Consider the following 17,386-nt stretch of genomic DNA (forward strand, 5'->3'; position numbering starts at 1 on the left):
TTCGTTTGACTATTCAGGAGTCCTACCGCATTAGAGGCACGGCGATTCCAGCAGGGATCATAGCGCACTCTATTTGGGCAGTGGGCGCCTCTTGGGCGCTTCGGCACCAGGCTTCGACGGTGCAAGGCAGCAACCTGGTCCAGCATGCACACATTTGCCAAACATTATAATATCCATGATCAGGCCTCGGCGGATGCGAGCCTGGGTAGAAGGATTCTCCAAGCAGCAGTGGCGCACCTTTAAACAAGAGGTGCATGTAGCTTGGATCGGTGAGTCAATCTCCCACCCAGGGACTGCTTTAGGACGTCCCACAGTATCTGTGTCCCCCCAATGAGGCGAAGGAGAAACATGGATTTTTGTGATAACTCTCCGTAAAATCCTTTTCTCCGAGACGCTCATTGGGGGACACAGCACCCACCCTATTAGCCAGTTGGCTCTTGTTTTGTTTAAATTTATATGCATTTACTAATTTGATGTAAGGGTGGTGTTTTGGACATGTTGTACCTGTATTAACGCCGATTTTGTTGTCCTCCTACTGCTTTGGCACTGAACTGATTTCCGCCCGCAATAGCGGCGAGGGTGTATACGGCGGAGGAGGAGCTAACCTCTTTTTTTCACTTAGTGTCAGCCTCCTAGCGGCAGAAGCATACACCCACAGTATCTGTGTCCCCCAAAGAGACGAAGGAGAAAAAAATCATACAATATCTTGTGAAAGATGTTTGCAACTTTCTTTTGCAAAGGGAACTAGCCAAACATACACAGGCGATCCATGTGAAGCTCAAACCTAAATCTCTACAAATCATTTTGCATTTCAGATCAGATCAAAACAGTAAACATAATTGTTCCTGCATCCAATAACCAGCTGGCAGCCATACACCACCGGGGAAGAAAATATCTCTCCTGCCAGTGCATGCTGACTGATGAGAAGTCCAGAGTCAGCATCTAAAATCCACAAATTCCCATCTGTAGAAGCGACCGCCAGCAACTCAGTGTTTCCAGAGTGTGGGTTGGGAAATGTAAATGGTGTTGCATATACTCGGGAGCTGGTTTTGAATCTCCATAATATTTCAGCCTCAGCACTACAGCAATAGATGTAGCCATCATGTGAGCCAAATGTGATGTGCTCGGAGAGGGTGGAGACACAAGGAGAGGAGAAAATAGGCCCTTCAGTAGAGATCTTCCAAAGCTGAAAAAAAGATCATAGTACGAAATTAGCATTTTATTACAAATTACTTTTAATTTCATTTCTTCCTCTATAGATGGCACAAATTGATTAGCAGGTCCTGATCCAGTGGCCACGTCAGTAATGTGTAGCCACTGGACGGAATCCCTGAGAGCTGTCTCCTACCTCATCTCTAGCTCCTCTTAGGATTTTCTGGCCTGGCATTACATCAATGCTGTGGCATGACCCATAGATGGTGTGATGACAGGCCAGCAGATTACTGATGTAATGGATGAAGGCCTCTTAAATTGATTCACATCATCTCTTAAGGAGAGCATATAGATTATCTGTCCAAAGCCTCTAATGGAGCCCTAGGTCTATTAAATCAAGCCTTTTGCCAGTCAAGACAAGTGGTGGCTCGATTGCCTTGGATATAAAGTAGGTACGTTGGTTTTTGGCAAAAGCGGGGTCTATGCCTCTATTTTAAAGAGGGGATCGCTACTCCCATAATGTTATTTCATTGGGAATGGAGGGGTTTACTAACATGGACACCTCAGGAAACCTATTCGAGGGGAGTGAATAGGACATGGAAAACTGGAATTCACTTTCTCAAATTCACTAACATCTTTTTTACAGTGTTTCAGAAATTAAAAACCACAATTTATTAAAAGGGCTGTCTTGTTAATCCCTGTCAAATTGCCCTATTGGAGGGTTATGGCTGCCATAGTGGCATCCCGCTACTCTATGAGATAGAACGGAGAGTCACTCGCGTTATCAATTGATTACCTCTTTTCCAGAGGTGCCAGATAATGCAGCAAAGTGGTTATCCATGGTAAAACAACTCCTTTAAAATAACATGGGGCGTACAGACACTGGGTATTATGAAAATTCTGCTACTGGAAAAAATACCTTTGCTTGGTATTAGCCAGTAGGTATATTTTTCCACGTAGTCATTGAAAAGGTGCCACTACCGAGAATTCACAATTTTTATTTTATGAAAATTCTGGCAATTCCCTTTTTACAATAAAGGGATTTGTTTTTTGAGGGGGGTGTGGTTAACACTTGATGAATCCTTACTGTTTTCCCTACACAGACAAATACCTGATGATTCATGTTACATACATTCATTGTTGCCCTGTTGGCTTTCATTAGCATGCCTGGAATCCATATCTTCTCTTGTATCCCTCATCACTGTGTTTCTCACCTTTTCACCCATGTGACTGAAGCTGTAGAAATCTGCATCCACACAGCCAAGGAAAACCTGATTCTGGTTACATAATGGTGACGAAAACAAGGGTTTTCCTATGTCAGCCTTCCATACAGTTGTTCCTTTGACCTATAACAATACAATATACAGTAACTCAGGACAAGGAGAAATACTACAATTACTCTCAGTCTATACTCCATTACCAAATTGTGAATCATTGATGTAATTAGTAATATATTACAAAGGACTATGGAACTAAGTCAATCACAACTAAAATACAATGCGCGTATCCATGGGGGTCTAATTTCTTACATCTTTCATGTCTTTGAGGGTTCACATTTATCTATGGTCCCATTCGCTAATATTTAATTTTTACCAAGATACAATATAAACCTTATCAAGCAAAGAAAAAAGGGGGAGAGCAGCACTAGCAGAAAACCTAAATCACACGTGGAGATAATAGAACCTGTGTTTCTGAAGTATAGCAGTTCATCGACTGGTGGAGCCTTCATTGGGTGACACAGGTAACCATGGGTGTATGCTGCTGTTGCTAGGAGGCTGACACTAGGCAAAAAAAGGAATAGCCTCCCTCTCTGCAATACTTGGGAGATGTTCCAGCAACTTCGACCAAAGGATGGTTAAAATCAAAAGACTTTATTCCAAAAAAAATTGATTAAAAACAGAATAGATGCATAAAAAACATATGGTTCACCAATGTGACAGACGCTTACGCGTTTCGGACTAGAGGGTCCTTACTCATACTCCCTCTCTGCAGTATACACCCACCGACAGGCACAAAGTACCTCAGTTAGTGCTAAAGCAGTAGGAGAAGAAACCAAAACTCAACATATGGACCAACCCAAGAACAAAGACACTTCGGTCTAATAATGGTATAAGCAATTAGGGAGGGTGCTGTGTCCCCCAATGAAGGCTCCAAGAAAGAGATTTTACGATGAGTACAAAAAAATCCTTCTTTAGTTATCGCTTCATTGGGGGGACACAGGTAACCATGGGACGTCCTAAAGCAGTTCCCAAGGGTGGGAACAGAAAGAATGCAATTAAAGAAACAGACTTAGGTCGGCCGATGCGTAACCGCTGCCTGCAGCACCTTACCTTCCTAGGCCTGCATCGGACAAGGCATGAGTATGAACTCCGTAAAACCTCCCGAAGGTGTGCAAAGATGACCAGGTCGCGGCCTTACAATCTGTAAAGCCGAGGCCTGGTGACAAACTGCCCAAGAAGGAAGGACAATGTCTGCATTAATGTGAAATGAAAAGACCACCTTAGGTACAAAGGAACGAACAGGTCTGATAACTACCTTGTCCTGATGTAGAATCAGGAACGGAGAACAGCAGGATAATGCCACCAACACAGAAAATCCCCTGATGGCCGTAACAGTAACTAAGAAGATAAAATGGAATGTCCTGAATGGGCTCAAAAAAAGGAGCGCGCTGGAGTTAAGATCCCATGGATCTATAGGGGAATGATAAGGAGGTGCAAGGTGGGAGATTCCTTGAAGAAAGGTCTTTACCTGGGCACAAGACACCAGATCCCATTGGGAAAGAATTGACAGAGCGGAAAATTGCCCCTTAAGAGTACTGAGAGATAGACCCGAGTCAAGACCCGTTGTCGAAAAACCAAGGATGGAAGGAAGGGAAAAGGACATAGGAACCAAATAGTTGTCCTCACACCACCGGAAGAAGGTCTTCCAGTATATGTGGTAGATACGCGAGGATGCCGGCTTTCTCGTCCAAATCATGGTCTGAATGACCTGATGGGAAAAAAAAACAGCCTCTCTCAGAACTAGGCCTCAACAGCCATGTCGTTAAACTTAGAGACTATGACCTCTGGTGGAAGAGAGGGCCTTGCGAAAGAAGATCAGGATGGTCTGGAAGCCTCCAGGGAGCATCCATGAGCATGTTCACCAGCTCTGGGAACCAGGCCTGTCTTGGCCAGTTTGGAGCCATCAGGATTACTGGAATCCCTTCTCCCTTTAACTTTTTCAAGATTCTCAGAATCAAGGGGAGGGACAGAAAAAGAAAAGGCAATTGGAAATGTAACTACGGGAGTACCAGAGCATCGCAACCAATGGCTAAGGATCCCAGGACATGGTTACGTACTGAGGAAGCATATGGCTCATCTGAGACGCCATTAGGACAACATCCGGTGTGCCCATTTCTGGCATATCTGGAGAAAGTGACAGGGCCGAATGACGGCTCAAAGAATTGGCTGCCCGTTGCAGAATCCTGGTTACCTGTACCATAACCTGCTTGCTTCAAGTCCCACCTTGACAGTTCATGAAAACCACGGCAGTGGCGTTGTCCGACTGTATGAGGACCGGCTGGCCTGCGAGGAGGGTCTACCAGCGGCGAAGGGCAAAGAAAAATTGCCCTGATCTCCAGGAGATTGATGGGGAGAGCGGCTACTTGGGCGCTCCAGCGACCCTACGCTGATGAAGACTGCTCCCCACCCGTGAAGACTGGCGTCAGAGGTGATGAACTGCCATCGGAGGGAAGGAAGGACTTGCCTCGTAGGACTGATGCTGATAGTGTTCACCAGGTAAAAAATGCATCACCTTGAGAGGCAGAAGCACAGGTCGGTCTAGAGAGACGAACCTCTTGTCCCAAGCCGACAAGAGAGCCAGCTGAAGAGGATAGGTATGGAACTGGTCAAAAGGCACCGGTTCCATGGTGGCAATCATCTTCCCCAGACCTCTCATGCAGGACCGCAGGGGAAGATAAGCCGGTCGCTTTAGAGTGCGGGTTTAGGCCGTGTCGAACCTCAAGCCCAGAAACACTAGGTGCTGAGCTGGGGTCAGGGAGAACTTCTCTCTGCTGACAATCCAACCAAGGCAGACCAGAGAGTCCAAGGTGGTCTGAAGACTCAGGTCGCAGTCTTGGCAGGACGGCCTATTGATCAGAAGATCGTCCAAGTAAGGAATTCTTTGGAGCGAAGGATGGCCATGACCACTGCCCTGATTTTAGAGAATATTCTGGTGTCTGAGGTCAGGCTGAAGGGAAGAGCTGAGAACTGATAGTGATCCTCCTGGGTTGCAAACTGTAAGAATCTCTGATGCTTTACACAAACAGGAATGTGAAGATAAGTATCCGGAACGTCTACAGAACAAAAACTCTCCCGGTTCCATGGAGGTGATTACCAAATGTAGGGACTCCATCCTGAAAAGACAGATCTGAACGTGACAGTTGAATCGCTTGAGGTCCAAAAACAAACAGAGCAATCTAACTTTCTTCGGGACTAAGAAAAAAATTGGAGTAGAACCCTAAAACCCGTTCGTTCCGGGGAACAGGTATGATTACCCGTGTGTAACAGGGAAGGCCTGAAACGGATGGGTGTCACCGTCCGGTGCCTCCCATCTTCATACGATGCTGTCCTCTTCTTTCCTTCCTAGCGTGGCTCCTGCGCTGGCGCACTGCTCTGCCCTGTTGAGGGCAGAGCAGAGTCCTGCAGTGCGCAGGCGCAGGGAGAGGTTAGGCACCTGCGCACTGCAGTATTCTGCTCTGCCCTCAACAGGGCAGAGCAGTGCGCCTGCGCAGGCTCTGCGACAGGAAGGAAAGAAGAGGACGGCATCGTATGAAGATGGGAGGCGCCGGACTGGACGCCGGGGTGAGTATAATCTAACTTTTTTCTTATCTTTCAGGTTACATCGGGGGCTTATCTACAGCATTACAGAATGCTGCAGATAAGCCCATGATGGCGGTGCCAGCAGCTCATAGGCCAAAAAAAGGTGACAGATTCCCTTTAAAGGCACCCGGTCCCTGTTAAGGAACAAAAAATTAAAGGGGTTCTGCCTGCGCTGCCAGGGAAGAAGGGGAATAGTTGAGAAAGGCCATGGTTGCTAAAAGCGCCCTGTCCCAGTTAAGGGACAAGAATGTAACGGGTACTGCCTGTGCCGCTGCGGGGGAGGATACATACATCCCTGGCAGGTTGGTCCACGATTCCTCTTCACAAATGAGGATCACATCAGGAGCCCTCGGGTGTGAGAGGATCACTGGCATTGGGTATCCTCCTTCCCGCACCATCTCTAGACGGTGCAGAAGACAGCATCAACCCCTTACAAGAAGGGGGGAGGATACCGCTGGTGACCACCGTCTTCCTCTTAGTTCTCTCCGAGGAAAGGGGTGAGGAGGGGAAAAGACAAGGACTGAACACCGGGAATCACCCTGAAACACCCGCAAGGGTGACAGGGGAAAAAGTCGTGCATGCAGGTCCGAGAGTGGGCAATGTGGGTGACACCACACTGCTCTCTCGGTCGCATACATATGGGAAAACAGGGTGAGAAATTACTCCCTGTTACCCTAGAAAGATGAATCTGAAAGACAAAAGGAAAAAGATTAATAAACACAAACAAGGAACCTGCAAGGGAAAATGCAGATCTAGCAGCAAATCCAAGTCCGCCTCCTACAGACAACTAAGCTTAAACTGGGGTAATTTGTGCCTGTCGGTGGGTGTATACTGCAGAGGAGGAGATATTTTTCCTGTTTTTGCCTAGTGTCAGCCTCCAAGCGACAGCAGCATACACCCATGGTTACCTGTGTCCCCCAATGAAGCGATAAAGAAAAGACATTTGTCCATCCAGTTCAGCCTATATTCCATCAGTATAATTCCCCAGATCTACGTCCTTCTAAAGAACCTAATAACCGTAAGATACAATATTGTTACGCTCCAGGAAGACATCCAGGCCTCTCTTGAACCCCTCGACTGAGTTCGCCATCACCACCTCCTCAGGCTAGGAATTCCAGATTCTCACTACCCTAACAGTAAAATGCGGCACTCACCATATTGAAAAGAAATTCATAAGTCCTTTATTCCACAATTCGGAATATGGATGGCAAATCGAACGTGCAGGTTATGGAGGCATGAGGGGAGAAAGAGTGGACTACGGCCATTTCGCATGTAATCGCTTCAACGGGTCCAGGTGAGTAATTTCCTTTATAAGGATTTGACCATACAAAAAATGCATAATTAAACACGTGATAAATACTGTAAAACATTAATTTTGTGCATACAACATTATTTTAGTAATTACAGTGGACCGTTAACCACTTCAAAACCCTCAAATCGCAAGGTCTTGGGATCAGAATTATGTTTTTCTTGCACATGTCTAAGGGTCTGTGCACACGTTGCGGATCCGCAGCAGATTCTCCTGCGGTGTACAGCACCATTATAGTCAATGTAAAATAAAAAACACTATGCACATGATTTTTCCGCCCAGATTTGCTGCGGTTTTGAATCCGCAGCATGTCAATTCTTTGTGCGGATTCCGAAGCGTTATTTCACCTCTTCCATTATAGGAATCCGCAGGTGAAATCCACACAAAAACTGCAGAAAATTCGCAGTAAATCTGCACTAAATCCGCAGGTAAAACAAGTCATTTTACCTGCGGATTTCGCAAAATCCCAGCGGAAAAATCCGCAGCAGAATCCACAACATGTGCACATACACTTATAAGTCTTAGTGGACCCATTCCTGAGATGATTGACCAATAATGCTCTCGAAATCTAGTTTTTAAAGGTCTTCTTGTTTTTTCTATGTAGAAAAAAAGGACAGAATAAAATATATACTAGAAATTTGGTTTTGCAAGATATAAAATCTGAGATTTGATGTAAAATAAATCCAATACGTAATGGGCTGGTAGTAATATGCAGATGGGAACTTGGACAATATCTGCACTTAAAATTCCCTTTTGAACCGTTTACTTCTAGCCAATGATTTTCAATGGGCAGTAGTCAGTTGTGAACTAATATATTTCCTATATTCTGGTTTCTCCGATACGAGAATTGAGGCTCTAAGGAACCAATTCTTTGCAAAAATTTCAGTTTTTTTGATTAACAGAATGGATATTTTTTTCTATTGGACTGTGTTTTAAGTTGAAAATGAACTTATGTGGTTCTTTTGCAGATTAATTTTTAATTTTATTATTTTTTTGATTTTTATAAAAAAATTCCACTTGGGATTAGCCACTCGATTATGTGCTTCATTCAACACAGATAACGGATAACCTCTTTGCGGGTCTTGAAGTGTTTAACTGTCCATCTCAAGGTGGTGACCACAATAAAAGTTTACTTAGGCATGAAGCTAAGTGGATCACGAAAACCAATGCGCAAGGTCCCATTAAATTAAATGACAGATTAGATCTATTTTTCTATAATAATAATTTTGTTGGCATCTGCAATAGAATGTAATTATAAATAATGTTGCATGCACAAAACTAATGTTGTTTCACAGTATTTATCACATGTGCTTCATTATGCATATTTTATATGGTCAAACCCTCACGAAGGAAATTACTCACCTGGACCCGTTGAAGCGATTACACGGGAAACGACCGTAGTCCACTCTTTCTCCCCACATGCCTTTATAACCCGCATGTCCAATTTGCCATCCATGTCCTGAATTGTGGAATAAAGGACTAATGAATTTATTTTCAACTTGGTGAGTGCCGCATTTTCTTTAAATATTTTACAATAGAAATCTTAATGACTCCCAACATTTTTTTCTGCTAACCATCAGCTGGACTCTCATATATACATTAATGTGCAATGTTTTAGGCAAATGTGGGGAAAAAAAAGCTACAAAGATATAAACAAATATAGCATTAACAGTTTTTTTATCAATTACCAAAAAGCAAAGTGAATAAACAGAGAAATCTAAATCAAATCAATATTTGGTGTGACTACGCTTCAAAACAGCATCAATTCTTCTAGATACACTTACACATAGATTTTGAAGGAATTCGGTAGGGAAGTTGTTAAAAACATCATGGAGAACTAACCACTGATCTTCTCTGGATGTAGGCTTGCATACATCTTCCTGTAATCCCACACAAACTTGTTGATGTTGAGATCAGAGCTCTGTGGGGGCCATATTATCACTTCCATGACTCATTTTTTTGATCCTGAAAATAGTTCTTAATGGCATTGGATGTATGTTAGGGGTCGATGTCTTGCCGTAGAATAAATTTGGAGCCGTTCAGATGCCTCCTGGATTGTATTCCATGATGGAGAGGTATCTGTATTTCTCAGGATTGAGGACACCATTAAAAGGGGTTGTCCACTACTAGGACATCCCCTTCTCACTCCCAATGTTTGACCCACGATAAAATAACACACCATGGTCATAGAAAAAAGTTTAAATTGATAAGGGCTCTCCAGTGAGGGGGCATTTACCCCCTATCTCACACAAAGTCCAGTAGGAGAAAGAGCTTACAATCCACGATACTACTTGAAGTAGAATTACACAGTTGACAAATGGGGTAAAAGAAAATGGTAGCTACTGTAAGAAGTAGTAAAACTATTTAAAACTTCGTTTGAAGCCCAGATTCCCTGGTGTGGATAGGTAATTAAGACTGGTATATTTTTGGGGGGCGTGGCCTGGCTGAGGATGTGAGCAGATGCAGGGAGGGAGCGCTCTTGGACCTATAATTCATCCTGAACTCCACTGGGCCATAACGGAGTTAATTTACAGCCACATTACCTCCGGAGTTTATCCTGCTCGCATCGGTACCCACAGAAGGCGGTCTCATGGCGGGGGGGAGCAAGCAAAAAGTCAAAAGTGGCAGCGGTGGGAAAACAAGGAGACTTCCAAGATGGCGTTGCGGCGTCCACTCCAGGTACCCAGAAAGGGAGGGCGGTGGCCATACACGCAGCAGGGAAGCTGGCAGAGTACGCCAGGGGATCAGATAAGATCTTCCAGGCCCCATACAAACAGCTGCAGGAGATATCCGACTCCACACAGATTAACTCCCAAGATGCCATAAGGGAGAATGAGGGGAGTAGTGCTAGCTCCCATCCACTGCATTCTTGTACACAGGTCAATCCTGCAATCTCAACCACATTCCAACAGAGTACAGAGCATACACTGAAGGACATCCTAACTGCTGTAAATCATTATGGCACAGTCATGTCATCCTTCAGTACTCAAATGGGCCAAATTAAAGAGGAAATCTCTGGCATGAGGCAGGGCCTCCAGAAAGGTAATGATCACATGGCAGCCTCAGAAGGGAGGATTAGTGACCTTGAAGATAAAATGCCACAGATATCGCAAGTTTCCCGAGCAGCAACTGTCAGCTCTATTTAACAAGGCTGATGACCTAGAAAACAAGCTAAGAAGAAATAATGTAAGAGTCATCGGGGTGCCAGAGAAAACAGAAGGAACTAATCCGACTGAATTCTTTGTGAAATGCATTCACCAAATTTTTGGTGCTGAGGTCCTGTCCTCTCTTTATGCTGTGGAATGAGTCCATAGGGTTCCTACCAGATCCCTCCCGCCGGGAGCTCCCCCACGACCAGTTTTAATGAAATTACTCCACTACAAAGACCGGGATGCCATCCTGAGGGCGACCAGAAATAAAGATTCTATAATGGTAGATGGCCACAGAATATCATTTTTTCCTGATTACTCCGTTGAAATATCCAAAAGGAGAGCTCAATTTATGTATGTGAAAAGGCACCTGAGGAATTTGCAAGTTTCATACGCTATGCTGTATCCGGCTAGGCTCAGAGTGGCAGCTTGGAATAAAACATTCTTTTTTGAAAAGCCTAAAGATACTTTACATTGGCTGGACATGAATCAACAACGGCTTAGACAAGAACAGCGACGCTGAAATATATTTGTTATGGCATATGTCATCTACGATCATCAGTTTGGCCATTGACATTATAACATAACCACTATGGTCCAGTGGACTGTCTACTTTGCTATTCATTACTTGGTCCCGGTGGATCTCTTTAAATTCATATTGCTTCATTTCCTGTTTTCAGAACTGTAGGCTCGGCTCCGTTCTGCGGCTTCAGGATGGACTGGTGCTCTCACTTTGACTTTTTTGTCATGTTGCGGTTGCAGTTTGTAGGGTGGGTAAGGGTGGGAAGGGGTATGGTGGTTGTTGTTCCAACTGGGTTTTTCTTTTATAACTTCTATGTGCTGCTGATCTTAGTGCTGCTCTCAGATGACAGGAACAGGTGGGATCCACCTGATAGTTATATTTTCTTACATCATTTATATGTCTCACAGTAATGACGGGCAAAATCAACTTTCTTTCATAGAACGTTCGTGGTCTGGGGGATGCTACTAAAAGGGCGGCAGTTATGGATTATATTAGACCCCATTTTCCTGCAATTGTGTGCCTACAGGAGACTCATCTAGAACAAGATAAAATATCATTCATGAATCGTGCATGGATGAGCTATGGGTATCACTCAACATATATGCGGTATTCTAATGTAGAGGAGTCAGTATTTTGGTCCATAGGTCTCTCCCTTTTGAATTGATTGCATCTACAATAGACCAAGAGGGTAGATATGTATGTATTCATTGTAAAGTTTTCAATAAGGAATTGTTATTGATAATAGTATATATTCCTCCACTTTCAACAATACTATCATGAATATAATAGCCGGTATTATTGGGAAAACTCCTGGGGTCCCGGTGATGTGAATGGGGAATTTCAATAATATCATTCACCCATACCTGGATAAGCACAATGTGGATGCAAGCTTAGAACATCACCCTATTTCTAAATTTGAGGAGATGGTGGCTTAACTCTTGTTAGATCTGTGGAGAATTAAAAATCCTAAGTCTAAGCAGTTCTCATGCTATTCAAAAATGCATAATACTTTATCTAGAATAGACTTGGCCCTGGGCTCGGAAGAAATATTGCACATGATGGACATAATTGTATACTTACCCAGAGTACTATCTAATCACTCTCCCATACTAACTAGTCTTAACCTCCTAACGGGTTTGGGTCTCTCTTGTAATTTATGGTCGTTCAACCCATTTTGGTTACAGATTGTAGACATAGAGCCGATCTCGCTTGCCCTCAAACACTGTTTTCAAGAAAATAGTACTGGTGAAGTATCGCTTAATATGATATGGGATGCTATGAAAGACTGTTTGAGAGGGACTTTAATTCAGGTGGTCAGCAGATCCAGACTAAGTCTAATCAGTTTGGAGTATTTTTTAGGGAATGAGTCCAGGCGACAGAGCATAAATACATATCTACAGGGGAATCACGAGATTTACTGGAGTGGAAGGAGGCACAAAAGGCGTATGACTCTCACATTAAAGAAAGGGCTAATAACAAGAGACTATTATCACAGCACAGATTTTTTGAAGGGGAGAAGGCAGGCCACCTCTTAGCAGTAATTTCTAGGGCACAGAGGGGGAATACATTTATTGGAGCACTCAAGGATCAAAATGGAGCACTAGTTAATAGTCCAGACAAAATTTTAACAATTTTCTCAGAATTTTATAAAAAGCTTTACAGCTCTAAGTTGCAGTGTAATAAAGAACAAATAATGTCATACATAGATGGTATTTCACTGCCCACACTTTCAGACACGGACAGGATTTATTTAAATAGTCCATTACAGTTGGAAAAATTACAAGACGCGGTCGCCTCTATGCCCAATAATAAATCACCGGGTTCAGATGGCATACCTGCGAAAATTTATAAAAAGTTTGGAAATTTCTTACTTCCCCAGCTCCTTAAGACCTTTCAGGGGGGCTCTAGTTGTAGTTATCCTTAAACCAGACAAAGATCCTTTATTGCCTGATTCTTACAGATCTATCTCTCTATTGCCTACAGATATTAAAATTATTGCCAAGGTATTAGCCACCAGACTGAACAGAGTAATATCTTCCCTAATCCATACAGATCAATTAGGATTTATGCCCTCCAGATCAACAGCAGTAAATATTCGACAGTTATATCTTAATATACAATTACCGGCCGACAACTCAGGAGATAGAGTAGTTTGCTCTCTTGATGCCGCTAAGGCCTTTGATTCTATTGAGTGGGAGTTTCTTTGGGCTGTGCTACATAAATTTGGGCTGGGGGATTCATTTATTTCTTGGGTAAAGCTCCTATATTGCTCTCCTAAAGCAAGAATTAAAGTTCATGGCCATCTCACTACACTGTTTCACTTGGGCAGAGGTACCCGACAGGGATGCCCCTTATCCCCACTATTATTCGCTATGGCCATTGAACCCATGGCAGCAATGATTAGATCCAATCGAAAAATAACTGGGTTTCAACGAGGGGGACTAGAGGAAAAGATTGCCTTATATGCCGACGACACACTGCTTTTTCTGGCTAATGCATTTAATGCGCTGCTAGAGGCCATGAGGAATTTGGGCAATATTCAGGGTTGAGAATCAATTGGGACAAATCAGCACTTCTACCGGTGGAGAATACGGCTAATACATCCAATTGTGATTTTTCAGGTCTACGGGTGGTCTCACAAATTAAATATTTGGGGGTACAGATTACCCGACGGGTCAGTGACTGAGAGCCTCAATCTCCTCCACATTCTTTCTAAGTTTAAACTTAAGAAAGATATCTGGCTACGTTTGCCTTTATCGGTGGTGGGATGAACTAACCTAGTCAAAATGATTTGGATGCCTCAATTACTATATATGCTACACAATTCACCACAATGGATTTCGCAGAGATTTTTCCATAAGATAAACTCATTATTTACAAAGCTAATATGGGGTAAAGGACCTCCACGGATCATATTGGAACTTCTGCAAAGAGAAAAATGCAATGGGGGTTTGGCTGTCCCTAACCCATGGGTTTACTACACGGCAGCACAGTTACAACACATACGCGGTTGGGATGATCCAGGGGGAGGGGGAGCCCAGCGACAACTCTTGCAACAATACTTCGACTCAGATAGTCTGTACGAAGTGTTAGAGTCGGGGGTTTTGGTACAAAAACACATGGATTCCCTACTCTGCTATTAATACATAAATTATGGGAGAAAGTTAAAAAAATGCAGGATATTTATGGGGTGTCTCAGTATACTTCTACAGATGTGGCCAAAAGTATTGACACCCCTGCAATTTTGTCAGATAATACTCAGTTTCTTCCTGAAAATAATTGCAAACACAAATTCTTTGGTATTATTATCTTCATTTAATTTGTCTTAAATGAAAAAACACAAAAAGAATTGTCCTAAAGCCAAATTGGATATAATTCCACACCAAACATAAAAAAGAGGGTGGACAAAAGTATTGGCACTGTTCAAAAAATAGTGATGCTTCTCTAATTTGTGTAATTAACAGCACCTGTAACTTACCTGTGGCACCTAACAGGTGTTGGCAATAACTAAATCACACTTGCAGCCAGTTGACATGGATTAAAGTTGACTCAACCCCTGTCCTGTGTCCTTGTGTGTACCACATTGAGCATGGAGAAAAGAAAGAAGACCAAAGAACTGTCTGAGGACTTGAGAAACCAAATTGTGAGGAAGCATGAGCAATCTCAAGGCAACAAGTCCATCTCCAAAGACCAGAATATCCCTGTGTCTACCGTGCGCAGTGTCATCAAGAAGTTTAAAGCTCATGGCACTGTGGCTAACCTCCCTAGATGTGGACGGAAAAGAAAAATTGACAAGAGATTTCAACGCAAGATTGTGCGGATGTTGGATAAAGAACCTCGACTAACATCCAAACAAGTTCAAGCTGCCCTGCAGTCCGAGGGTACAACAGTGTCAACCCATACTATCCGTCGGCGTCTGAATGAAAAGGGACTGTATGGTAGGAGACCCAGGAAGACCCCACTTCTTACCCCGAGACATAAAAAAGCCAGGCTGGAGTTTGCCAAAACTTACCTGAAAAAGCCTAAAATGTTTTGGAAGAATGTTCTCTGGTCAGATGAGACAAAAGTAGAGCTTTTTGGGCAAAGGCATCAACATAGAGTTTACAGGAGAAAAAAAGAGGCATTCAAAGAAAAGAACACGGTCCCTACAGTCAAACATGGCGGAGGTTCCCTTATGTTTTGGGGTTGCTTTGCTGCTTCTGGCACTGGACTGCTTGACCGTGTGCATGGCATTATTAAGTCTGAAGACTACCAACAAATTTTGCAGCATAATTTACGGCCCAGTGTGAGAAAGCTGGGTCTCCCTCATAGGTCATGGGTCTTCCAGCAGGACAATGACCCAAAACACACTTCAAAAAGCACTAGAAAATGGTTTCAGAGAAAGCACTGGAGACTTCTAAGGTGGCCAGCAATGAGTCCAGACATGAATCCCATAGAACACCTGTGGAGAGATCTAAAAATGGCAGTTTGGAGAAGGCACCCTTCAAATATCAGGGACCTGGAGCAGTTTGCCAAAGAAGAATGGTCTAAAATTCCAGGAGAGCATTGTAAGAAACTCATTGATGGTTACCGGAAGCGGTTGTTCGCAGTTATTTTGGCTAAAGGTTGTGCAACCAAGTATTAGGCTGAGGGTGCCAATACTTTTGTCTGGCCCATTTTTGGAGTTTTGTGCAAAATGATCAATGTTTTGCTTTTTGCTTTATTCTCTTTTGTGTTTTTTCATTTAAGACAAATTAAATGAAGATAATACCAAAGAATTTGTGTTTGCAATCATTTTCAGGAAGAAACTGCGTATTATCCGACAGAATTGCAGGGGTGTCAATACTTTTGGCCACAACTGTATGTTACCAAAATTAACTGGCTAGTCAATTTAGAAAAAGGTATATATCGCAAGAGAAATTCTATTCTCAAATTTGAAAAAATATGGGCATGTTGAATTGATCATTCTGGTCTTGCATCAAGAGAACTCACCAGGTTCAGGTTGGGTCTATCTTAACCCCTTAGTGACGGAGCCAAATTTTTTAAATCTGACCAGTCTCAATTTATCTGGTAATAACTCTGGAACGCTTCAACAAATCCCAGTGATTGAGGGTTTTTTTTCGTGACACATTATACTCTATGATAATGGTAAATTTAGGTTGATATGTTTTTGTGTTTATTTATAAAAAATATCAGAAATTTGAGAAAAATGTTAAAAAATTAGCCATTTTCAAACTTTGAATGATTATCCCTTCAATCAAGATAGTCATACCATAGAAAAACATTAATAAATAACATATGTAAAATGTTATTTTATTTGCCTTTTAAAAGGTTTAAAAATGTAGCAGTAATTTTTCATTTTTTCAAGGAAATTTACAAAAATTTTTTTTTTTTTTAAGGGACCTATCCATGTTTGAAGTGACTTTAGGGGTCCTATATATTGGAAAACCCCAAAAGTGATACCATTTTAAAAACAGCACCTCCTGACATATTGAAAACTGCAGTCAGCTAGTTTATAACCCTTCTGGTGATTTTCAGGAATTAATGCAAAGTTGCATGTCAGGAATGAAAATGTGTATTTTTACCACCAAAATGACGCTAACTTCTGAACAGGTTACAACAGCCATCGGACTTGAAGGCCACTATTTGGTCATAAATTGCCATAGCAAACATTAGGACCACACAATCATGATATCAGGGTGCCGATGGGGATAAAGAGCGAGAAGCCACACTCTGTTAACCATTTATATGATGTAGTCACTATTGACAGCAGCATCTAAGGGGTTAAACAGATTTGGATGTTGAAAACACTGATAGTGGCTGATGGAGCAAGTTGTCAGCTAGAGTGTACAGCCAACAGCTGCTGGATAGTCCTCTGTATGGGGATGCTATTCTCTTATATCTCAGGTCAGTTACAAGACGTATTGGTGGTCATTAAGGGGTTAATACGATGGCATAGGGGTGGAACAGGATTCGACTCCGACAGAGATTATTATATTGTAATTTGATCTGGCATACAACAAGGAGACTTCAGATATGCAGCTCTTTAACTGAGACTTATATTACCTGTTTTTGTAATCTTCCATTGTACTATTGTAACAATTTTGGGAGCGGCGCTATATGTAATCAGCCATACCATTTTATCATATAAATATTGTTTGCATGGGGATTGTAAATTGTGGGGAAGGGGAGAGTGGGGTTAGAAGTTTATGTACCTCTATTGCAGGTGGTTGTTTTCTTTTTTTTCCTTTTGTATTGAAAATCTCAATAAAAATTACTTTACTTTAAAAAAAAAAAAAAAAAAAAAAGACTGGTATATTTTCTGGGAAAATACATGAAGTCTGGGGTTTGTTTGATAAAAGGAGGGGAAACAGGCTTTTTTACGGGATAAGCTGGTATGATGAAAGAACTTCCC

General features: G+C 42.5%; 1 protein-coding gene across 3 annotated transcripts in view; it reads right to left on the bottom strand.

Annotated features, from left to right (window-relative positions):
* Positions 1–704: 704 nt before the first annotated feature.
* LOC141096778 (beta-alanine-activating enzyme-like) overlaps positions 705–17,386 on the bottom strand; it is a 90,847-nt gene continuing 74,165 nt past the window's right edge. For all 3 annotated transcript variants that reach the window (XM_073583582.1, XM_073583583.1, XM_073583581.1), the window contains 2 exons: positions 2,367–2,498; positions 705–1,186 (listed from right to left, as the gene is read on the bottom strand). In XM_073583582.1, the coding sequence (XP_073439683.1) occupies positions 812–1,186; positions 2,367–2,498 (507 nt within the window). In that variant the 3' untranslated portion in view covers positions 705–811. The remainder of the gene's footprint in view (positions 1,187–2,366; positions 2,499–17,386) is intronic.

This window comes from Dendrobates tinctorius, unplaced genomic scaffold (genome assembly GCF_039654945.1).
Source record: "Dendrobates tinctorius isolate UK_male_01 unplaced genomic scaffold, ASM3965494v1 ptg000079l, whole genome shotgun sequence".
NCBI classification, from domain to species: Eukaryota; Metazoa; Chordata; class Amphibia; order Anura; family Dendrobatidae; genus Dendrobates; species Dendrobates tinctorius.